At 41.7% G+C, this 25,784-nt stretch overlaps 1 protein-coding gene across 1 annotated transcript in view; it reads left to right on the top strand.

Moving 5' to 3' along the window:
• The window catches only part of LOC143935606 (cytohesin-1), a 75,734-nt gene that overhangs the window by 19,939 nt on the left and 30,011 nt on the right, over positions 1-25,784 (top strand). Inside the window, exons 2-5 of the mRNA XM_077459594.1 lie at positions 18,539-18,621; positions 20,413-20,477; positions 24,378-24,444; positions 24,525-24,643. Coding sequence (XP_077315720.1) covers positions 18,539-18,621; positions 20,413-20,477; positions 24,378-24,444; positions 24,525-24,643 — 334 coding nt within the window. The remainder of the gene's footprint in view (positions 1-18,538; positions 18,622-20,412; positions 20,478-24,377; positions 24,445-24,524; positions 24,644-25,784) is intronic.

Genomic DNA, 25,784 nt, shown 5'->3' on the forward strand with positions numbered 1-25,784 from the left:
CCCCAGCAGATTTCAGCTTGCTAATAGACTTTGATAGGCTGCCAGTAGTGCGGCTGGACACTGCACATGTCTCCTGGGCACAAACGCTTTAATTGGACACTCGGGGGCTAGACGCCTAATGTGCATGTTGCCTTGTTGTATACGCTTCCCAGATAACTTCTCCTGTGTTTTTAAAAAAGCTAAATGCAGCAGTGCTGATGTGAATGAAGCATTAAAGTGATCAGTTTTCTTGAGATCTGACACTTCTGGGAGTGTCAAATCCCTCCCTGTTCTGGTCTCTGTGGTTGCCACCTATGTCCCTGCAGTGTGTGTCACTGTACAATCACAGGGCATGTACGTATAGGCTGAGCCAAACGTTACTGCTAATTTATCCTGAGGTACCATTGTCATTCTAAACAAAGGCATGATGCCAGTCATTATCATTAACAGTGAGATCTGCTGTCCTGGAGGTTTTGCAGGTATGAGCACAGGCATAACCCTGGCCCTTCCTACAGCTGCATGCTTTATCTTCCACTGTCAGCGACAAGAGCCGATCTCTGCTGTGTGCTTTGGGAACATGCAAATGCAACTACAGACAGAATTCTGTCCCTTTCTGCTGCTGTCATCTTTCTTTCCCTGTCATTGGTATGAACCTCTTTATATTCTGTGAATGCGCCGTAAAGGCACATACAGCTGCTGACCATGAAAATAGAAAACTGGCAGCAGTAGTAAGGGACATCCTTGTGTCTGTGTTTACTACATTAGCAATACACCTGATGAATGTGACACCACACATGTGTGCCAATACAACAAAGCTACACTGGATTGCCAGCTCGGTTGCTGTTGGGCCCACTGCTGTCATAGCCAAGATTGTGGTGCCCAGCATTGGTCTCCAGCCACCTTGCTGTGCTCCAGAAGAGACAACTTTGCAGGCATATTGCTTGAAATAGATTTACATATTATCCTAGATGCACTTATTTTATTTTTTTACTGAAGGAGATGGGTACGGGATCTGTTTAAAAAAATAAAATGGCTAGCTTGTATAGCCAACCCTGAACACTCTCAACAGCTGATGGTTTTTCATTATTTTGCTGTACTTGGAAACATCAGGACAATTAAAATATATAAATATAATATTATTTATTTATTTTTTGCTTGAATTTGAGCTGATTATCATGTTTGGAAAAATAAGGGGATGATACCATTGGAAAATGATTGGTGTTGATTACGATGGGACTGCACTGATTTCTCACCTATCCAGTCAAGTGTTTGCTGCAAGAAGTTGTGCATGGACTCCATAGACCACTAAAACTGATGGGTTATGTCCCGAGTAGCTTTTGGCCCCATTCAAATAGGAACTTATTTTGATCTTGTTGGAGAAGATGCCAGCTTCCTTGTGTGATGGCCTTCTTTTAATCTCAGTGGTAAACTGAGCAATGGGGCACATAGAGCAGAGTTCTTGAGCAACCCTTTCGGAACATGTACACTTCTGTAATATTGGATTCCAAAAGTCCACTGCAATTCTGCATGTGTTTGGCAGCTCTGCTCATCATAAACTGAGGCCATCCTACATATGTTAAAGTGTAACTTGTTCTTTAGTTTGGGGAAGGTTTAGAACCTTTCTCAGGTTCTTATGTCTGTATGTGCCCTCCCTGAGGAATTTTATTTTCCTATATTCTTGATAGTTCTAATCTCTGGGCTTGAAAGTGATGGGAACATAAAGGCTTTTAAATTGTTTAAAAGCTATGTAAGTTTGGACAGCTGCTCCCAATGTGCTTCCATACATCTGCATGAATAGTTTGCCCCTAGATATGAGCTTGGGCATGCTCCAAACTATCAAATCATGGTGTTTTTTAATCCACCCAGTTGCAGGTTGGGTCATTTTTCATTGCTCTGTAGCACACAAAAACAAAGGGGTGATATGCTGACAATGTCTTTCCTTATGTGGATATAAGCTGATGTAGCACCCTGATGTTTAGGCAGGGTTGCTATTAAATTTATTTGCCTTGGCCAATTGTTAGGTCAATTGATTTCACCCTAATTCTGGAATTGCTGCACTTCTCTCTTCTGTCACTAGATGGCCGGGTATCTGGGGACAATAGATAGATATAACAAGGGTATTGCAAGGACAAATTAGGAATGAATGGGGTGTCTCTGCCAATGGGCAGGGTATTTCTTGGGTCCCTTGGCCTGCTGCGAGAACCTATTTATTTGGGTGGAGTCAGGTGATCAGGTTCTGTGCCACCTAGATGGCTGTCTGTGTGGACCTGTGTTGTGTTGCCCTGGGCTGCTAGGCCAGAAACCTAAGGCCTATCCTGGGGACATCTGGCTGCTAGGCTGAGGGCCTATCCGGAAGTAGTGCGGGGTTAGGACTGCAGTGTTGTAGTCCAACCAGAAGTAACGGTTCCGCCAGCCAGGGAACCAGTTGTAGTCGGAGGTAGAGGGGAAGCTGTCGCTATCCAGGGACCATCCACCTCCTTACCGGAGACCCCTGTGAGTAAAGCTGAGGCCAGTACCAGATCAGACTTCTCGCCAACCGGGGACGGTAAAGAAGTGGGAAAGCATCATCAAAAATGCCAAGTCAGGGACCCAGCGGGACAGCAGAGGTGATGTTTGTGGAGTGCCAAGTCAGGGACCTAATGTATCAGCAAGTTGTACTGTCCCATCTATGCCCAATTTTAGTGTCGCACTCATCTGGGCTAATATTTTCTTTTTGAGAAAGATGACGAACCTACGGCAAAGCTATTGAAAAGTCTTTTTCACTATAGTGACCTACTAAAAAAGGGAAGTGTTAGAAAAACATGCAAATTATGACCCATATTCTAGTTACATTAGGCAAAGAAAAAAGTTATTCTAACACCTTCCTTTTTTCATTTTGGTGACACATATTTTTATTTATTTATTTATTTATTTATTTATTTTTTTAAGGGGGGGGGGGGTTGTACTCTACACCAAGACTTTTTTTTAATTTTTTTTCTGAGTTATAATTCACAATAAATGGATACTAGTACAGTTTTAAAAAATGTGTATATATATATTTTCTCACAATGATATATGATTTCGATATAAACAAAGTGTGTGTGTGTGTGTGTGTGTGTGTGTGTACTAAAAAAAAAAAAAAAAAAATGATTTATTTATATATATATATATATATATATATATATATATATATATATATATATATATATATATATATATATATTACAGAACTGATAAAATGTGAAAGGTCTATTGATGTAAAGCTGTACTGGATGCCCTCTTCACTAAAATATGAAGAGTCGAATGGGTTTTAGTGATGAAGAGGACAAGTTCATAAGCCTCTGTTAACATTTTCCACATTTCTAGCAGTATGATGATCAAAATAAACAAATATCTAGTGGTTATCAAAGCTTGACTGATATATTAAATAGGAAGCAGTAAATGCACTTTTGTGTTTTAAGTGGCTTCTGGCTTTTGTTTATTTATAAAAATAGTAAGAAAATGAGATTGTAAGTTCCGCTGGGAATAGATGTCAATATGTCTTCATTGTAATAGATTTCCGCTCTTGTCCAGAAGATATTAGATTGGTTAACCTAATACCCAACCATATTAGATTAGGTCAGTTGATTTAACATAGTCACGTCCAGGCAATTATTTAAGTAGTTCCCCTTGCCTGCCCCTATCTCACTAATGGGAGCAGGGACTTATAGAAAGGAATCATAGAATTAATTTACGCAGAAATGTATTTATTTTTTTCTCACGATAAACTGCTGAGGCTTCTAGTTCTGGTCACTACTAAAATGAATCCTATAGCTAAGCTTTTGTTTGTCACTGTATTGCTTGAGTAATCTAGGCCACGCTGTTATGTAAAATCCTTGGATTGCTGGTAACTCGGTGTTCTCAACACCGCATAATACAGAGCCTGGGATTCAGCAGGCTGAAGATTTCTAATGCTACTCATTAAAGGCTTTCCGCTGCCTAATTATGCATACCCTTCATTCACAAATTATTTATGCTTCTGCTTGTACATCAAGTACAATTCTTGTAGAAGGCTGTAAAAATAAAAAAATAAAAATAAAAAAAGGTTTTGCAGCAAAGAATGAATTGCACCAAAAAGCACCACAGGGCTGTTTTCGTCTGGCTGTAAGGATCGTAGGAAATGTGTATTGAAGTGAACATGTACTGTATATGCAGTAGGCATAACACAGGTTTGCTAGGATGCATATAGCAGAAAGAGAGCTAAAAATTGGGCTTATTCCTAAACTGGCCATACGTGGCTTGAATACCGTCCAGTTCCTATTCAGTTGGCCAAAATTGAAGTCCTGGGTGGCCTTAACAGCACCATCTGGGTCCACAAGTCAAGTGAAAAGCTACGTGGAGCTTGACAGCTGAACAATGACTCCATAATATCGAAGGCGGCCATGGATGCTGTGGCTGTTGAAATACAGTAGCCAGCAGGGATAATTCCTCCATCTAAGTTGTCTAATATGGATGGTGGGGATCAATGGAATTTTTCTAGTTTTGCACATGGTGCTGAATGGGAAAGATCTAAACCTATAGGTCTACATGATACCTGGCAAACCTTTCACCCTGACAACTGTCTGCTTGGTGGTGGTGGTAGGGGGAGGATTATTTTTTTTCTCATTTCATGTTCTAACATCCATTCAATTGTCAGAAAGTAAAGAGAACTTGCCCATTTGGAGACGCTGATGAAATAAATCATTAAAGCGTCACATTCAACGTAAGCTGTGAATACGCAATAACCACAGTTGTGCACTCAAGCTATCAAATGGCTGGTGTCATAACTGATCACATGTGCAGCTCCAAGGCCACCATAGATCAGACAGAGGCTAAGATGGCAGCTTCCTTTTATGTAAACGATAGGAGGGTTTAGTTCCACTTTTAAGAGAGATTTTAACCCTTTCACAATTATGTAAAAAATATAACTTGCATTTCTTTTTTATTTGCAACTCATTGAGCAATGTAAAGAAGATTGCTGGGAGGAAAGTTAGGATGATTTATGGGAGAACTGACATGATGCAAAAAAAAACAAAAAAACGGGAGCCTACAAATTTTTATTTTTAAGGCACAGTCCAAATATGATAAATGGCAAATCGATTTTGCATGTTGCATAGTGTGCCCTGCATAGAGCTTTGTATATAATGTTGATTTTTCTATTTAAATTGTTTAACCTTAATATATTTTAATGATAAATGAGCACATTTTTAAATCCAAACCTTTTATGCAATATGGCCAAAAGGGTTTTCTGTAGTTTGTAAATATCACAGAAACCTATATAATTTTTTTTTTTTTTTTTTTTTTTCCAATTTGTCTGGTCTCTGTCTCTTTAGCAGGATGGCGTGAGAGTAAATTTCAGAAATGGTGATGATATCAGATGTGTGTTGGGTGTTTTTTTTTTTTTTCTGCAGAAACTGCTAGCTTTGACTTCCCCCCCATTTTGACTGCTTTGCATCATATTCACTTCAAGTGTATCTACAGCCAGAACTAAACCAACATGGAAAATTCCATACTAGTAATGATTAAAAAGAAAACAAATGCTCTAAGCATAATCTTTATGTACAGTAGTGGCAGCTAATTTAAACTGAAATTTTATTTTATTTTTTGGGTAGGATTAGAATTCCTGTCAGTTTTTACTGTAGTCAGAGGAACCGTTGGAGAGATTCCGTCTAGTGTTTAAACACCATTGATAAAGATATAAAACTATATAGTAAAACATTTTACTGTTATTCTGCTATGCTGTTTCTTAGTACCATAGAGCCATTGTAATATGCACACTTCCCTCATTGGCTACATACTGCTGTGCAACTATAGTGTACACCGACATGCGCAGGTGCCTCAGAGCCGCTGTTGTGTAGGACCATCTGCTCCACCCACATGAACTTGATTCGTGGTCCTCTTTCTAGACCTTTTGCGTACTGTGTCATGGCCCTCCAGGTCCAGAGCTATGGCACAACCTCTGATGTGGCCTAGTCTCTGAGGACTCATTTAGTGAGTAAGGCCCCTTTCACACATGCTGACCGTTCAGGTCCGCCTGTCAGTTTTTCAGGCGGACCTGAACGGACACTCCATTTACCTCTATGGAGTGACAGATGTCAGCGGACATGTCACTGCTGACATCTGATCTGCTAAATGCAGATGGATGGAAACCCTATTTTCCATATGTCTGGCGGAACAAATGAAAAATGGACAAGCGGTCCATTTTTCATTCGATTTCCCCCATAGAGCAGTGCTCTGACAGGTCCGTCCCTGCACAGTGAGCAGATACAGATCTGTAATCCACCAGCTTGGCGGGGATCAACAGAGCGATCCCTATTGAGCAAGCAGAGTCTGTCAAAACGGACAGCCCCGTGTGAAAGGATACCTAGGCGAAATAGGTTTTTCATCCATCTGCATTTAGCGGAGTGGATCAGGCATCAGCGGATATGTCACCACTGACATCCATCGCTCCATAGAACTGTATAGAGCGTCTGTTCAGGTCCGCCTAGAAACTGACAGGCTGACCTGAATGGTCTACATGTGTGAAAGGGGCCTAAGGCTGGTTGGGCTGAAGCTATTTGAGAGAATTCACAGCTGATAATCTTGGATGCCATTTTGATATTCATGCCATCACCATCTTACATTAGTAACGGTTAAGCCTGAGCGCTGATATAATTCACTAGGTGAAGTGTTGCGCAGGTGTTTCCACTATTCCAGTTAAAGGAAGCATCTTGCTGCTGCTTATGAAACATTTTGTGGCTCAACCATCTTGGTCTTGTTCCACTGCCTGCCTTCAGTGATCTTCTGTGGTACCTTCTGCTTGGGTTTGCAAGTATGCAAGGCCTTGCCTCACTTTGGACCTAGTTGTGGTTTTCAACTATGTGGTGCAATATCATGTAATACACACAGAGGGCAGTCCCACTGAAAAGCATGGCTGCAACCCCTACTCTTCCATTTCTTATGAAGAGTTCTCTATCCTAGACAGATCCAACATATATAACCTAAATCCCGGGACTCCTATCACTATAGGGTCCTCTTCATTGGTGTCTTCTAAAGCTCTGCAGTTTGAGCCTGAGCCCTCCCATATATCCACTTTTTTTTGTTTTTTTACAATGTGCTATGAGCGCACTGCAGTACCATCCATTACAGAATATAATTTCCACCCTGTTGGGCCATTCTCTCTAAGTATGTCTCAGGAGGACCCTGTTATTAATTCTGATTCAGAGCCCTCCCCGTTTACACCTGAAAAGGTTGTATTTAAGCCAGTTTCATATGACTCAGATTTACAAGGTGTTGTCTCTACCCTGCAGTTGGAGGATCAGAAAAATATTTATGGCTGCAGCTGCAAACCAACGTCCCAATTCACACGATGTGAAAAATTCCTTCTTGAAGACTGGGAACAACCTATAGAATCATGGCTTCTGCTTAACAATATAAAGGAACTTTTTCCCTTTTGAAAGGGATTTTCTGATAAATGGTCTGTGCACACTGCTGACACTTCAGTCATACACCTTAACAAGCATACTACCAAAAAAGGTTGATGTTCCCACCATTTTAAAGAGATTTTAATGTCGGACTCCCTACTTAGACCTTAGTTTGTATTATCTGGAGTGACTCGCTGTCCCCTGTTGATGATGCTGATCAAATCTATTCAAGGGGGCCCCTTCATCTCAAGGACAAACCTTATTATCCTGGAGCTTTTTGCATCAAATGTTTTAAAGGGAGACATCTCTTTGGCTTGCCTTTGACAATGTCATTTCTGATATCTCTGGGTATACGCCTGCCTCATTGCAGTGTGTGTGTGTGTGTGTATGTATATGTATATGTGTATATGTATATGTATATATATATATATATATATATATATATATATATATATATATATATATATATATATATTATAAATAGTGTTCCTGTTCCTGTTGGAGAGATTTTCCCCCACTTCCTGTTTTATTAACATTGTCTCCGGAGAAGGAAGGGAGGGAAAACGCTCAAATATGTACCTAAGCCACAATATCAAAAGCTGGCAGTTTCCAACTCCTCCACACACACCCATCTCTAACGTATCTAAAACTGAAAAATATCAGTGGGTGAAGACGCACTCGCTTCAATGCATTTTAAATGTCACAATATAAAGCATTTTTGATCTAATGTGTTCAAACAAATTCCTAACCCTTTGCCAGTTGAAGGTGATTACTGTTCTGATTACTCAGAATCAAACTGCTATTAGTCTCCATATGGTAATAATTTTAGTAGAATATCCCTCCAGAAACAGTGGGGTTGATTTTCTTCCAACCCTTTCAATTGTATTCTTTTCTAAAGTAGCTGCACTCTTGGCTTTACATGCATATCAAACCTGACACGAAGGCCTTACCTATTTTAAACTTTAATACATAGAGGAAGGCTAAAACTATTTTACTTTGCATTTTTAGCAAAATTTGTTTTTTTGCTCTGCTACCTGTGCAAAGAAAACTGGTTACTGTTCAGACAAGCCACACCAGTATAGATGAAATGTCTTATTTGACTGACTGATTGTTACTGGCAACTCTTCTCCTTCCCCCTTTTATTTTTTTAATTTTTTCTATGAGAAAAATAAAAACTATTTGGTGTGAGAGTTGTATCTGGACAAATGATTACTGTAACTCTTATAGTAAATCATTTTGTTGTTGTTGTGTTTTTTTTTTTTTTTTTTTTTTTTTTTATATGAAAGACTAAAAAGGGGTGCATACTGGGATGTAGGAGAGCTCTAAATCACAGAATTGGTACAATAACTAGGGCATGTTATGAAAAGAAACTAGTTGCTTCTGGATGGAATGCATGATGACTGAGAAAGTTCAGGTACCGTATATACTCGAGTATAAGCCGAGATTTTCAGCCTCTTTTTTGAGGCTGAAAGTGCCCCCCTCGGCTTATACTCGAGTCACCGCTGTCTGACTGCCCGAACAGCGTGTCGAGCAGACAGACAGCGGCCATTCTACCTTTCAAAAGCCGCGCCTCCGCCTCCGCCTGTGATAGGCGGAACACTCAATTTCCCAGCAGTCAGTGTTCCGCCTATCACGGACATCGACTCATCCTCGGATGAGCCGATGTCCGTGATAGGCGGAACACTGACTGCTGGGAAATTGAGTGTTCCGCCTATCACAGCCGGAGGCGGAGGCGCGGCTTTTGAACAGGGGAATGGCCGCCAGGGCGCCGACGAAGAGCGGCGATCCTGGCATGGGACGACACGGAGGCTCGGGACGGGACGACACGGAGGCTCGGGACGGGACGACACGGAGGCTCGGGACGGGACGACACGGAGGCTCGGGACGGGACGACACGGAGGCTCGGGACGGGACGACACGGAGGCTCGGGACGGGACGACACGGAGGTTCGGGACGGGACGACACGGAGGTTCGGGACGGGACGACACGGAGGCTCGGGACGGGACGACACGGAGGCTCGGGACGGGACCGGACGGAGGCTCGGGGCACAGGTAGGCTGGACACACAAGGCTGCACGGACACACACACACACACACACACACACACACACACACACACACACACACACACACACACACACACACAGGGATGGATGGATGGATGGACACACACACACACACAGGGATGGATGGATGGATGGACGCACACACACACAGGGATGGATGGATGGACACACACACAGGGATGGATGGATGGACACACACACAGGGATGGACGGACACAGAGGGATGGACGGACACAGAGGGATGGACGGACACAGAGGGATGGACGGACACACACAGGGATGGACAGGCATATCTCACCCTCGGCTTATACACGAGTCAATAGGTTTCCCAGTTTTTTGGGGGTAAATTGGGGGCCTCGGCTTATACTCGGGTCGGCCTATACTCGAGTATATACGGTATTCATAAATGATGCTGTTCAAGGCAAACTTCACACACAGTTGTTCAACTTTAAGGCCTCATGCACACGGGGCATTTGCCCAGCTCTTATACATGGCGTTGCTCCTGGCAGTGATGTTTTATCAGAAAAAAAAATTCTTGCTGCTTGTAAACACGTGCAATGCACGTCAAAATGCCATTGCTCCTGGATGGGCTGGCAGTATTTTTTCTTTCTGCCGCTAAATGCCTCTACTGCCTATGTGTGCATTAACATATAGGCTAACATGCAGGGGCCTTTAGAGGCAGAAAAAAAACCAGTGTGTCCAGTGCGCATGAAGCCTTAGAGTGGGAAAGGATTAGAACTTTTAGGTTTTAAAGCTGAACTCCATTCATCACAAAAATACTCCTAATGATAAATCACAACATTGGTGCTTCATGGGCCCTCTTCCTTTTTAGGCTGGATATAGGTCTAAGAGCTGGAAAAAAAATAAAAATTTAAATAAAAAGCTCTTGGACTGGAGTTGGGCTTTATGCAAATCGGAGCTTTGATTTAGGATTTCCTGCAGCCAGCTACAAACTTTAAACATAAACGCATATGCTTATTACTAGTCATTGGCCTGTTTGGGAAGGGCTAGAGCAGTGCCTTAAAAAGACCTTGCATCTCTTAAAGCTAACTATCAGCAAGACTCGGAGCATAAATTGCTACCTAATGAAGGCCAGCAAAAGCTTTTCCGTTAGCGCAAGTGTGTAAAAATGGCTGGGGACATGGAACAGTATGGAAGGTGAAGAGCTCACATCTGGTGACTACTGTTGGTATTTGTGAAATGAGAGCAAGGAAGGAGTTGCTGAAAGTACACATAAAGCAAATGGTGTAACCACCTTGCCCTAAGCAGGAGGGGCATATTAAATGTATCTATGCTAGGCTGTAGTTGGCCTAAGCCTGTTTAGATTTCCTCAGGTTCTCCCTAAGCTCAGGGTTGTTTGTTTGTTTGCTTCTGTCTGCTGTTAAGGAGTGTTCCTGTTCAGGGCAATAGTGAGAGACTGCAATAGCCTGAGTTATTAAGGTTTGTCTCTGTGTCCAACCACTAGGAGGTTTAATGCCAGTGGTGCAGGCTAGCAGAATGTATAAATATTTGGCAGCGAATTTGGGAACTCGCTGTTCCCAAAAAGTATTTTCTTCCTGGGGCTTACTGCCTGGGGTGGGATGTAAGTGGTATGTGTGATCCTACTATCCGCTGCCTATAACGGTTGACCATGTGCTTGCAAAGAGACTTTTGGTTGAGGCCTAAGGTACTGAGTAAAGCTTGCCATACAGGTATAAATTTTATTTATTTATTTTATTTGCGCTAATGGTCTTTGATAGCCAGCGATGCATACACTGCTCAATTTGGAGGCAAGCCAGAAAAAATTCTGCCAAAATTTTAGTCGTGTTTGTCCAGATTAAGAGAATTAGTGGCCATGTACAAATTTGTCTAAAGTTGGCCATAGATTATGTTTTCTTCTTTTTCTTTTCTTTGTTTGCTAAATGGGGGGAAAAAAAACTAGATAGAGGAATCCCCTCCATTCCTGTTGAACTGGCTGAATGTTGATCCATTTATGGCCAGCTTTATTGGGGTACTGTAGAAGCTTGGTCCTTGACTAAATTATGGTGACCTCTCCTCTAGGAGATAGTGGCTGAACCACCAGGTACTTTTTCAGCCAGGAGATGAATTCACAAAATGCCAATGAACCTGATCTCAGGGGCTTGCTTTCTACTTCTAGGGCATGGGTCTTCAAACTATGGCCCTCCAGTTGTTCAGGAACTACAATTCCCATCATGCCTAGTCCTGTCTGTGAATGTCAGAGTTTTACAATGCCTCATGGGATGCGTAGTTCCGCAACAGCTGGATGGCCGTAGTTTGAGGATCCCTGCTCTAGGGTGTAGAGAAAGAGAGAGGTGCAAACCAGAAGGGGAGGGGGATATAGAGGTATAAAAGAAACTGAAAACTGCAGTTACGAAAACTGAGACGTAGACAATATAAAGCTATGGAAACCTCAAGAATGATCATGACATGATGCAAGTCAGAACAGCACATAGAGCCTGGGGACTGCAAGAGACCTGACAATGCAGAGTGTGGCATATGGTCTTAATTTATGGCCTCTGTACAGTGCACAGCTTTTCATCACTTTTCTGCAGTAGAAATTACACTATACTACAGGCACATTTCTATTCATTTATGGACAATTAGTCTAGATTGTGTGCACTTCAAATAACCATATTGTTAAAATGAATGCTTCACATAAAACAGAGGACAACAAATTGGCATAAATTAACCACTTCAGCCCCGGACCAATAAATACCTTAAGGACCAGAGGTCTTTTTCCAATTTCGCACTGCGCTGCTTTAACTGGTAATTGCGCGGTCATGCAATATTGCACCCAAACGAAATTTGCGTCCTTTTCTTCCCACAAATAGAGCTTTCTTTTGATGGTATTTGATTGCCTCTGCGATTTTTATTTTTTGAGATTATAAATGGAAAAAGAGCGAAAATTTTGAAAAAATATGATATTTTCTTCTTTTTGTTATAAGAAAAATCGAATAAACTAAATTTTAGTCATACATTGAGGGCAAAATTTATTCAGCCACATGTCTTTAGTAAAAAAAATGTCAATAAGCGTATATTTTTTGGTTTGCGCAAAAGTTATAGCGTCTACAAACTAGAGTACATTTTCTGGAATTTACACAGCTTTTAATTTATGACTGCCTATCTCATTTCTTGAGGTGCTAAAATGGCAGGACAGTACAAACCCCCCCCAAATGACCCCATTTTGGAAAGTAGACACCCCAAGGAAACTGCTGATGGGTATGTTGAGCCCATTGAATATTTATTTTTTTTGTCCTAAGGGATTGAATAATGACAAAAAAAAAAAAAAAATGTACAAAAAGTTGTCACTAAATGATATATTGCTCACACATGCCATGGTTATATGTGGAATTGCACCCCAAAATATATTCCGCTACTTCTCCCGAGTACGGGGATACCACATGTGTGGGACTTTTTGGGAGTCTAGTCGCGCACGGCATCCCGAAAACCAATCACCACCTTCAGGATTTCTAAGGGTGCAAATTTTTGATTTCACCCCTCACTACCTATCACAGTTTCGAAGGCCATAAAAAGCCAAAATAGCACAAAACCCCCCAAAATGACCCCATTTTGGAAAGTAGACACCCCAAGCTATTTACTGAGAGGCATGTTGAGTCCATGGAATATTTTATATTTTGCCACAAGTTGCGGGAATATTACAAACTTTTTTTTTTTTTTTGCACAAAGTTGTCACTAAATGATATATTGCTCACACATGCTATGGGCATATGTGAAATGACACCCCAAAATACATTCTGCTGCTTCTCCTGAGTACAGGGATACCACATGTGTGGGACTTTTTGGGAGCATAGCCGCGTACGGGACCCCGAAATCCAAGCACCGCCTTCAGGATTTCTAAGGGCATAATTTTTTTTATTTTACTCCTCACTACCTATCACTACCTATCACAGTTTTGACGGCCATAAAATGCCAAGATGGCACAAACCCCCCCCCAAATGACCCCATTTTGGAAAGTAGACACCCCAAGCTATTTGCCGAGGGCCATCTTGACACTATTGAATATTTTTTTTTTTTTTTGTCCCAAGGGATTGAATAATGACAAAAAAAAAAAAAAATGTACAAAAAGTTGTCACCTAATGATATATTGCTCACACATGCCATGGTTATATGTGGAATTGCACCCCAAAATATATTCAGCTACTTCTCCCGAGTATGGGGATACCACGTGTGGGACTTTTTGGGAGTCTAGTCGCGTACGGCACCCCGAAAACCAATCACCACCTTCAGGATTTCTAAGGGTGCAAAGGCCATAAAATGCCAAAATAGCACAAAACCCCCCCAAATTACCCCATTTTGGAAAGTAGACACCCCAAGCTATTTACTGAGAGTCATGTTGTCTGAACGAAAAAAAAGAGATTGATCGGTGGGTATGCCCACCATTAGATACCTCCCTTCATCCACCCACTTCTAATGATGGACATACATGCACCATTTATATATGCCGAAGCATGGGGGCATCCTCCCGCAAAAAAGTTATGCCGCGTACATACGTTCAAACTTTTCCATGGGCAAGCCCCCGTCGGAATTTTGACCGTATGTACGCGGCATTAGGAGCAAAATCGCTCCTCCACCCCTTATGCCCCCATGCTTCGGCATATATGCTCTTTTTTTAACTGTGGTGGTGAAATCACCGCCTACAGCACTGGAGTCACGGCTTTATGTATCGTGGGAGCAAACGCTGTTGCTGTCAAGATAAATAAATCCGCGCTGCAGCTGAATGGCGTACCTGCTAAGCAAATTATGGTTAACGTTAAAACAAAGTAACATCCCAGTAAAACCTTACCATACCTGCAAAGCAATTGCCAAAAAAAACTGTAAAAAATAAAACATTTTTTAACACAACCTGTGCCTAAAATATATATATGCCGAAGCATGGGGGCATCCTCCCGCAAAAAAGTTATGCTGCGTACATACGTTCAAACTTTTCCACGGGCAAGCCCTCCGTCGGAATTTTGACCGTATGTACGCGGCATTAGGAGCAAAATCACTCCTCCACCCCTTATGCCCCCATGCTTCGGCATATATGCTCTTTTTTTAACTGTGGTGGTGAAATCACCGCCTACAGCACTGGAGTCACGGCTTTATGTATCGTGGGAGCAAACGCTGTTGCTGTCAAGATAAATAAATCCACGCTGCAGCTGAATGGCATACCTGAAAACATGAAAAATGGTTAACAATAACACAGTAAACAGTAAAGTATAAAAAATTTGAGAGGAGAGAGAGAGAACAATAAAACGACAACTATTTTTGGTTTTTATATTTTATATTTTTTTTGGTTTTTTTATTTTACTTTTTTTTTTTTTTATACACTTTTTTTTTTAACTGTAAACTGTAACTGTAACGGTTCGGGTCTCTCAAAATGCGATGGCATCTTGGGAGACCCTGTGTAAGTGTGCCTAGCCTGTGAAATGCTGTACCCTACGCTAATACTTCACTAGTTCATGGTAGCGTTCAAAACACTCACCCTGACAAAGACCAGGATTGCCAGGACAGCGTGGACAATAAGAACGGGTGTCACGCCTATATCCGCGCTTGCTACAGACACGACATCTTTTTTGGGGGGCTCGTTGGGTAGGGGTACTCGGGAGGACATAAGAATAATGCCTCTCATGCAGCCGGCTTACTGCATTTGGTTGGGAATGGTGAGGTACAGAACCGTCTGGAAACAGAAGCTCTGTGACAACCTCTCTTTGGAAGAAAAGAAAGGTTAATGTTCCGCCTGAAGTTTTGTATAGCACAAAAGCATTCAGCAAAGCCAATTGAAATAAGTAAGCAGACACTTTTTTGTACCAGCGTCTGGTCTTACGGGAAGTTAGATACGGCGCCAACATCTGGTCATTGAGGTCCACCCCTCCCATATTTTTGTTATATTCGTGGACACAGAGGGGTTTCTCCACAATACCAGTCGCCGTAGAAATTTGGACCGTCGTGTCTGCATGAAGGGAGGTAAGAACGAAAACATTCTTATTATGCCTCCACTTCATAGCGAGCAAATTATTACACCGATAGCAGGCTCTCTCCCCCAGCCTAAGACGGGAATCTACAAGCCGCTGGGGAAAGCCCCGGCGATTAGGTCGCACGGTGCCACATGCTCCAATCTGATTATCAAATAAATGACTAAACAGTGGCACGCTGGTGTAATAGTTGTCCACGTACAAGTGGTACCCCTTTCCGAATAAGGGTGACACCAATTTCCACACTATCTTGCCAGCGCTTCCTATGTAATCAGGGCAGTTCTCCGGCTCTACGTAACTATCTTTACCCTCATAAACCATAAAGCTCCATGCATAGCCTGTGGCCCTGTCACAGCACTTATAGAGCTTGACCCCGTATCTGGTACGCTTGTTGGGAATGTACTGTTTGAATGACAAGCGACTAGTAAACTTAACCAGGGACTCATCAACGCAGACAACTTTTTGGGGAGTAAACAAGTCTGCAAAACGTTGGTTGAAGTGGTTTATGAGGCGCCGAATTTTGTAGAGCCGATCGTATTCAGGGTCTCCACGTGGACGACAAAGTTCATTGTCACTGAAGTGCAAGAACCGCAAGATCTGCTCGTATCGTTTCCTGGACATGGAGTTAGAGAACACGGGCATGTGGTCAGCCGGATGCGTGGACCAATAAGCCCGCATCCGCATAAATTTATGTGTGCCCATGTTGAGGGAAAGGCCCAAAAACGTCTTAAATTCGGAAACCGTAACTGGTTTCCAATCTCTGGCAAGAGACAGCAACTGGGGATTAGCGGCGATGCGTTGACCAGCATATAAATTGGTTTGGTCCACAATAGATCTATAGAGATCTTCCGTGAGATACAGAGAATAAAAATCGAGTGGCGTAAAATCATCTGTATCCACCTGAATACCGGGTTGGGCAGTGAATGGGGGAAGTACGGGTTCTGCAGAAGTGGTGGGCACCCAATTGGGATAGGCGAATTCTGCAGGAAGGGCACTATGGGTACGACAGGCCTGTCTTTGTCTTCTTCTTGGTGGCAGCGGGACACTACTTGTGCTTGCCACCTCGCCAGCTTGAACTGCACTTATGGGACTCGCCACGTCACCACGTGTTACTGCAGTGCTGCATGTACGTCCAGGGTGTACTAGGCCGCTGGTGCTTGCCAGTTCACCAAAAGGATGAGCGGCGCTAGTACTGGCTCTATACTCCATACGAGGGACTTGCGGTTCCTGCACCTCAACAACATCAGAAAATCGGGGTCGGGTACGCCTGACAATAGCAGGGACCTCTTCTTCGTCGTCAGAGCTATCTGACATGGAGGCGCTGTCCTCTACAGGTTCGTATTCTGAGCCTGAATCTGACAGATCAGTGTCTTCCTCTTCACTATCTGTCATGCTCAGAAACGTGTAGGCCTCTTCACTAGTGTACCTTCGCTTTGCCATTTTGGGCTCTAAATTTAGGGGTACAGTAGTGAGACTCACAGGTAAAAAAGCACCTAGCCTGTCAGCGACTGTATAAAACGCTACAAAAAAAAAACTGTTAGCGATCGCAGGGATCAGGCCTGACTCTGCGAACGCTGCAGTTATGTGTGTTGTGTTTTGTAAGTGACAGTGATCGATCGATACTGCACTTGGGTGGGCTGGGCTGGGCTGGGCAGAGGGGCAAAACGCAGGTGCTAGCAGGTATCTGGATTGATCCTGCTAACAATGCATTTTTTTAGAACCCTAAATTGCTGGGCACGCTAGTATAGATCTGATCAGATCAGATATTGATCTGTTCGGATACTATACCACTAAGGGAGGTGTATGCTTTGCGCGTGGGTGTTAGCGGTGCTGGCACTAACCTAGCACTGCCTGGGGCGAGGCAGACCCTTTCTGACCCTAAAACCAAATTTATATCACCCGCCGGGTGATCAGGGGGTTAAACCTTTATTAGGTAATAAATGGCGGGTGCCCTGATGCTATAAAAAGCGAACTACCTAACCAGCGTCACCCGTAACACTTATACGGTGATCACTGGTGAAAGGGTTAACTAAGGGCAATCAGGGGTTAAAACCTTTATTGGGTATTTATATGGGGGTACCTGAAGCTTTATAAAAACCTGACGGGGAACCTAAATAACTAAATAACTAACTGGCTAACCAGCGTCACCAGTGACACTTATGCAGCGATCGCTGGTGAAAGGGTTAACTCTAGGGGCAATCAAAGGGTTAAAACCTTTATTAGGTTATATATCGGGGTACCTAACGGTATAAAAACCTGGCGTTGAACCTAAAAAAAAAACTAGCTTCCTAGTGACCAGTGACACTATTGCAGCGATCAGAAAAACGATCGCTTAGTGACACTGGTAAAAGAGGGTGAAAGGGTTAACTGGGAGGGCAATCAAGGGGTTAAACCTTTATTAGGGGGGGGTAGGGGGCTACCCTGGACCTAAAGGGGCCTAACACTAGCTGCCCTGACACTTTTTACAGTCACAACTGACACTAAATGTAGTGATCAATAAATAAATGAACACTGCATTAGTGACACTGTGACTGGGGGGGGGGGGGGGGCGGGGGGCCGATCGGGGGGTGACTGGGGTGAAATGTGTGCCTGTGTGTACCTATGTGTCAGTGGACTGTTGGTGCACTTACTTGGACGTCTTCACTCCTCGCTGTCCGGTTCAAAAAGACCGCCACGAGGAGTGTGACATCACTTCCTCCTCCTGTGTTTACATTTTCACAGGGGAGGAAGTTCGTCACTGGCCAGGAGCGATCGAGAGGGGATGGGCGGAAACCAACGGCCATCCCCTCATCGCCGATCGCTCCGGCACCGAAAGGGACCGCCGTATCTAGCGGGAGGGGGTCCGATCGGACCCCCCACCCGCTAGAAGGCATTCACGTACATTTACGTGATTGTGCCTGCCTGTGCCATTGTGTTGACGTACATTGGCAATACGGCGGTCCTGAAGTGGTTAAATGCCTTATTAGTTTGAGCAAAAAATGCCTTTCTTACCCTTAAGTTTAAAAAAAACATGCTTTTGGTATTTATTCTTTCTATTGTAGGACATGATTTGCCTCATACTGAAAAGATACATGTATTATTATTTCATTTGCTATAACCATAATATTATCTCCTTCTAGTGTCCGGTGACCTGACCTCGCAAGAACGAGATGAACTGGAGAACATACAGCGTCGCAAGCAAAAATTGCTGGAAGATATACAGGTGAATATCCTCTATGGTATTGCCATCAGCACACTGTTCTGTTCTTGCCAAACACTAACCACACATGACTAAAATGGTGCTGTATTCAGTCTACAGCATCAACAAAAATTGTGTTACCAGTGCCACGGGCGTATGATTAATGGCCAATTCCCCAGCCAAGCTGCTCAGTATGGGCCTAACTCTATGTGCACACCAATGTGAATGTGTAATGAAAAACTTTGAGTAGCACTAGGGACAACAGAATATGTAAGCCAATAAACTGCTTTTAGAATTGCAATATCCAAAAAGCGTTTAAACATTACATATATAAATCCTGCCAATAAGCCATTAAAGTGAACCAGTCCAAATGTGATGTTTTATCAAAGGTTATTCCAGTATATTACCCAAAAGATGTGTCCATAAATGGGATGCAAGTGCGCTCTCTGCTGTGTGCACCACTGCTAATCGAGTCTGCTCCAGTATGAAGGAACTGCAAACACTGCCACATATCTATATTAGAAATAGATGCGCCAGGAATTTTTTGACCCTTTAGATGGATAAATGGGTCAGTAAGCACTTTATACATTTGTGGGAATCCACCACTCTGTACCACACTGGGACCAAAGAATTTCCACACCAGGTTCTTCTCAGTCAACTCAAGACATCCAGAATGTTGACTGCGCTTAGGCATTTTATTTTTTATTTTTTTACAAATCATGCTGAGCCTCAAAGGTCCCATGTCACCTAGTCCCTATCAGTGGAGAGGTGTGGATGAAGGAACACTCTGATGTCCATGCATCGGATAGAGGGGGTCTTGACTATCTGCTGTTTTTGTCTAGGTTCCTGGCATGCTGTCTAGTTCAACAATGCTGTTAACATGCCAGGAAGTTTTGCCAGTAGTTCTGGTAGCATATGAGAAGGGGAATGGTAAAACATATGGTCAGCTGCATTTTTAGGTCTAATAGGGAGACCTTGACCAAATGTCATCATAACAAGATAAAACGGTTAACAGCACAGGAAACTTGAAAGGTTAAAATCCAATTCTTCTTTATTGAAAGCGATTGTAAGGGTAAAAAACAAAAACAGTCTGCTAGTTTTTTTTTTTTTTTTTTTTTTTTTTGTCTTTTTACCCCTACATTGCTTTCAATTAAAGAAGAACTGGATTTTAACCTTCCGAGTTGCTGGCTCTTTTGATCTTGTTTTTTTTATACTGATTTCTTGTAGAGGCTTTGAGCGGGGCACCGGTAAAGAACTAAACCTCCTTCAAAAAGGAGTACAGGGTAGCAGCACTGACTGTTTTTGTTAGGCAGCACAAGAAGCTGCAGGCCGTGTCCACCAGTGCTAAGCCAGGCAACAGCCAAAAAAGAAAGTGAGAGGAAATCCCTACAAATTGGGGGAATCCATTGGGGTATTCCAGGTCAACAGAATAAGTGTCCCCATTGGAAGATTTCCCCTGTAAAACTTTTCTGGGGACAGCCCAAAACTTGGTGTTTGTTTTTATTTTTTTTGCTTTCTCTTTCAATAATGATGGTAAGTGGGACAAATTGAGAGGGTGAATCTCCTCCTTAATGGGGGTACAGACAGCTATAAAAACAGAAGCATTCTAATCCCTCTCCACCCCAGTCAAAACTACAAAAACAAAGTGTTTTATATTTAGTTATACTTTTAAGGTTGCTAATTGGCAAATGGTAGTACGTTAAGGCTGTGCCATTCTAGGTCTGTTGTGACCATTGCAAAATGTCCCTGATTTATGTTTTTCTGTAAATGTAGAAATTCAATTTTTTATTTTTATTTTTTTTATTTTTTTTTCAGCGACTTAAGGAAGAAATAGCAGAAGTAACAAATGAAATTGAAAACTTGGGATCGTTGGAGGAAAAGTAAGCGTTTTTGCTTGTGCAGTGTACTTGCTTTTGGAATGCACCTAAAGTCCCTATTGACACATTTTAACTTTGTACAGATATGCTTCCAGAAAGCTGAATAGCTTCAAGCTGAGATCTGGGGAAATGTAAAAAAATGCCCCTTACGGTGGATCTCCCCCTGCACTGCAAGGATTAAATGCTAATTTTTGACTACGTTACTAGTAAAAAGAAATGTCCTTATCCCTCACTCTCGCAGGCTCCTCCTCCTTGTGACCAGTCCCATGATACTGCCCGTCTTTCACTGTCTGTTGGTCACAACTCTATCCATTGGTCATGCCATGTCATTGTCATGTATGATGCAAGACCAAAAGTCCTGCATTGCCAGCGTGGAAGTCAAAAGTTTGCCCACGACCCAGAGCATCAGACAGGGAAGTGCTGGCTGATGCTGGTAGGTTTTTGATGTTTCTCAAAAATTATCATTTAACCCCTGCAGTGAAGGGTGACCCACACTGCAAGGGTAGTTTTTGAAATTTCCCAGGAGTTCAGCTTTAAAGCAATTCATTGCTTTGCCTATGCAGTTTACATTAATGCCTTTCCTACCAGTGGCAATTATTCACCGGTTCTTTGCTCTTTCGCCTGTGAAGAGAATACCCGTGCATGTGATTTTTATTTTCTTTCCTCTTACGTGACCCTGATGTTATGATTGTCCCAGTATTGTCACACTGGGACAGGGGGAAGGTCCTAGGTCAATACAGAAGCTGATGGGGGATTAATGCACAGGCTAGCTTTAAAGTCCCATTTACAATAGGCACATAGTCAAGTATTTTGCAAAGTATTAGGCCATTAACGAAAAAAAGCTTTGCATGCTGCATTGTTGGTGCACTAACTTGCACATTAGACTTGGTTGACTAGGATTCTGCAAAAACGCATCTCCCAGCATAATGCAAATGAGTATTTATAACCGCTAAATGTACATGTTCAGGTTGTATGTGAAAGCACACATCTGACCTTTCACTGTTTAAGACCATCTAGCAATTATATCTTCATATTCGAGTATCTGAGACATATAACCAGACCTGATAAGAGGAAAAAGAGTAATTTGAATTTGGCAACCTTTTTTTATTTCTTTCTTCTTTTTTTTTTTTTCCACCTTTGCATCAGAAATATTGGTAAATGTGTGTATCTTTAGCCCTGGTTCACATTAATTCTACTTTAAAATGAAGTCGCACGTTTTCAAAGTAGTAAATCAGCGCGATTTCAGGTGCTACTTGGCTGACATCTGTGACATTTCATGCACAGATGTCTATGCAAGTTGCACCTGAAATCGCGAAAAATGGTGCAGGAACCTTTTTGTCAAATCCGGTGTGGCACCGCAAGGTCGGAGTTGCACGGATTTCAACGGTTCCATTGTCTACTATAGGGTGTGACTTGTCATGCAATTTGTAACTGTCAAATCGCATGACACGTCACACCAGTTTGAACGGAGGCTAAAAATGGTATGAATTATAACATGGAAGATCAAGATGTTGCATTGATATAGAAATGTGCCAAACCAAATTGCTTTATTTTTTGCACCTTAAATTAAAAATGCACATGCACACTGGCTTAAACATTGCTTCTACAAGAGTTTTGTGTTCTGTCTGTAGAAGCAACTCCATGTTATCCTATGTGTCCATGAACATTAGGACGATTACAGGCATGTTTTGAGCTCAGCGTTTAGAGGGAGGAAAAAAAAAAACCCTTCTGGTTCGCATTCCTGATTGGAGCTTACTGGCAGAAAAAAACCCTTAAAACTCTCCTAAACTGTTCTAAACTTTGTACAAAAATTGCTCTACATGAGAGTTTTTTGTTTTTTTACTCGAAAGAGAACAGATGTTGTGTGTTTGTTTTTTTTGTTTTTGTTTTTTTTATATTTATTTATTTTCTCTTTATCTCAGTGTGCATGGAGCCTAAGTGTATTTTTGTTTAGGTAACACTGTTCGCTTTGGCTCTCTTGCGTTCTCGATTATATAGATAGATTCTCCATTTCTGTACTATTAAACCTTTTAATGCATGGTAAAAAATTGCTTTGAGAGTGACTCCCAATGTCTGATAAGAACCTCCTGCAGGCCAGCTGATAAGGGTCACTGCTTTGATGACTCATTGGTTAAACGGGCTTCTTCCAGCACAAGTACTACTGCATCACATGCGGTGTTAATTTTGGCTACATATTTCGTATTTAGTCGACTAAATCTCCAGGATATTGGTTGACCAAAACTAATTTTGGTCATCTAAAATCTAATGGGTAGAGTTAAATTGTAATGCATTATTTAAGCATTTCTCTGCAATTGTCAAACTCTTTATATACTGCTGGAGTGAAAAATGTAATATGTTATTTATAGTATTGAGGTATGAACAGGCACTACAGACCAGTGTTAATTTTGATGTCAAATTTAATTTTAGTTTTAGTCTTTTTTTTACTAAAATGGCATTTTGTTTTAGTCCCATTTTAGTCTTATGACTAAAATGCTGTTTTAGTCATATTTTAGTAATCTCAGTTGTTTTAGTCAACTAAAATTATATTAAGTTAGTCTACGAAATTCACACTGATCACATGTGAAAAAGTGACTAAATTGCCGCCTGCTGCCTGGATAGAAGAACAGCATACTAGCTCATTGGTTAGGACTGTGGTGAGTTTGAATAAATAAGCACTAACCACGTTTGTATGTATATAGTATCAATTTTTTTTTTTTTTTTGCTGGGTGCTTCAGAATCCTCTGCGATGACTGAAAAACATTGTATAGTAGTTTTAAGGTACATCTAAATGCCCCTGACAGTCAAGTACCAAAACCAGTTATGTCATGCGCAAGACTCCTAAAATTAACAAACGTCCTTTTACCCTCCCAGACACAGCTGCTCACAATGGGAGAGTTTCACCAAGATAAGCAGTGCTGTTGTAGGTGCCGATTGACAAGCTACAGACTTGTGAATCAGCCGTGATAATGCAGATAACCATGGCCCATGCAACACCACCTCCTCCCACTGTATTGCAACCAGGCACCTCAATCATGAGTGACCACAGGTACTCTGAATTCTGGAGCAGTGCAGCATTGTTGCCAAACCATCACAGGAAGCTGCATTAGGTAAACTGGCACGATCAACAGATATTTGTGGGACTACTGTAAGTGTGGACTGCAGGTGTACTTTTTTTTTTACTTAAATGTTTTGCCTTTTAATTAAATTTTAAGCCTTTTTGTTAGAGTAGAGAGGGATTAGAACCCAGGTCTGTTTTATTTTTTTATTGCAGTTTGTATCCCTGTTACAGAGATTTCCCCTCCCTATTTGTCCTGATTACTGTTCTTATCAAAAGTGAAGGTAAAGGAAAATCTCAAATTTTGTGTTTGACATCAGAACGGTATTAGAGGGGCAATCTTCCAACGGTGACACTAGTTCTGGTGACACCCCGGGATTCCTTTCACCTCCTATTTCGGCCATGGGGCAGGAAGTGAAGTGAAATCTCCCCAGTGGGACACAGATGGCAGAAAAATAAAATCTCATGTGTTATAACTCTCCCTTGCTCTATCCAAAATGGGGGGGGGGGGGGCGAAGTTACACTTGCCTTTTAGTTACACTTAAGTGATGCGGCACACTTTTTTTTTTTTTTTTTTTTTTTTTTTTTTTATTGAGAGGCCAGAGTTCTACTTCTGATGGTTTCTGATGAGAGAGAGAAACCTTTAGAGAATAGCAAATTACTGCCTTTCATGTCAACCATACATAAATCTGTAAATTGGTGATAATCTGATATCCACATTAGAGCTCCTGCAGGATGTATTATCATTATTTCTTGTTTCTCATTATTTTAATCTTTTTGTCTTCACTATCCTTATCGCATCAGGTTACTCCTAACATCTGTTCCAATTATTATTTTTTGTTCAACAGGAAAAACTTGCAAAAGAATAAACAAGTTGCAATGGGAAGAAAGAAATTCAACATGGACCCCAAAAAGGTATATTTGATATTTTCCTGCAACCTTTTCTAGATGAATTCAGTGAACCAGAAAATTGATATTGTTTCAACCTCTTGCAGGGTATCCAGTTCCTGATTGACAACGAGCTACTGACAAATACCTGTGAGAGCATTGCCCAATTCTTGTACAAAGGTGAAGGACTGAATAAGACGGCTATAGGAGACTACCTAGGAGAGCGGTAAGATGAATCGCTTATCTCATGCAGTTCTTGCTTTTCTTTTCATTTCCCAATTAGCACACAGTGTTCACTATAATTATTTTGGTAATCTGTTCATTTTTCATTCATGTTACAAAACCTTGAACATTATTAGAAAAAATTGCAGAACAGGCTTCAGTTTGAGTGCCATTTAAATGGTAGGTTAATTTGCTTCTGTCTAAATTGGCCTTAGTATATGAATGTGATTTGGGGACATTTAGATTGTAAGCTCCTTGAGGGTAGGGACTGATGTGAATGTACAATGTATATGTAAAGCGCTGCGTGACAGCGCTAATATAGTACCTTTAAAAAATAATATAACGTGAGCTTTCATTGCTGACCTCCTTTTATGAATGTTGGCTAACATTCTGATACTTGGCTTCACTGACCCAGGTCAAGTGTGGAGGAGGAATTCTGACACTTCTCATTTTACTGTATGGTTGGTTGTTCTGAGTCTGTTCCTCAAAAGCATTGAAGTCAGACTCGGCTAGCCAGCTAGCATTATCCGAAGGAGAACAATGGAAGATTGTAAAGCTGCAATCCTCATATTTCTCACATGATGGGTGTACCTTAATAAAAAGGCAGGAATGGGTCAGAAGTTCTATGTCCATGATGGCAAGCGAAGAGTTTCTCCCAACAGGCATAATTTCACACAATAATGGCTATAATATTAATATATTTCTATAAATAGTGTGTGTGTGTGTGTGGAAAAAAAAAAAAAGAGATAATATATATATACCCCTTAAACTTTTCCACTTGTTGTTGTCATGTTACAACCAAAAATTTAATGTTGGTTTTTATTTTTTTTTTATGTGATAGACCAACACAAAGTGGAGCATAATTGTGACATGGAAGGAAAATAAGTGGTTTTCGTGTGGTGTGCATTTGTATTCAGCCCCCTTTAGCCCTGGTTCACATTGATGCTAAATTGAAATTGCACTAATCCCACTTGAAGTAGTGATTTCAAAGTAACAGGTCAGTGTGATTTCAGGTGCTACTTGAAAGACAGACATCTGTGCAGCTTCATACATAGATGTCTATTGAAGTTGCAACTGAAATCGGCAAAAGCAGTTCAGAAGCAACTTTTGTAAATCGGGGCGGCGCCGCAAAAGTCGGTGTCGCA

Source organism: Lithobates pipiens, unplaced genomic scaffold, assembly GCF_037356315.1.
Source record: "Lithobates pipiens isolate NorthernLeopardFrog02 unplaced genomic scaffold, aLitPip1_a1.2 Scaffold_28, whole genome shotgun sequence".
Lineage (NCBI taxonomy): Eukaryota > Metazoa > Chordata > Amphibia > Anura > Ranidae > Lithobates > Lithobates pipiens.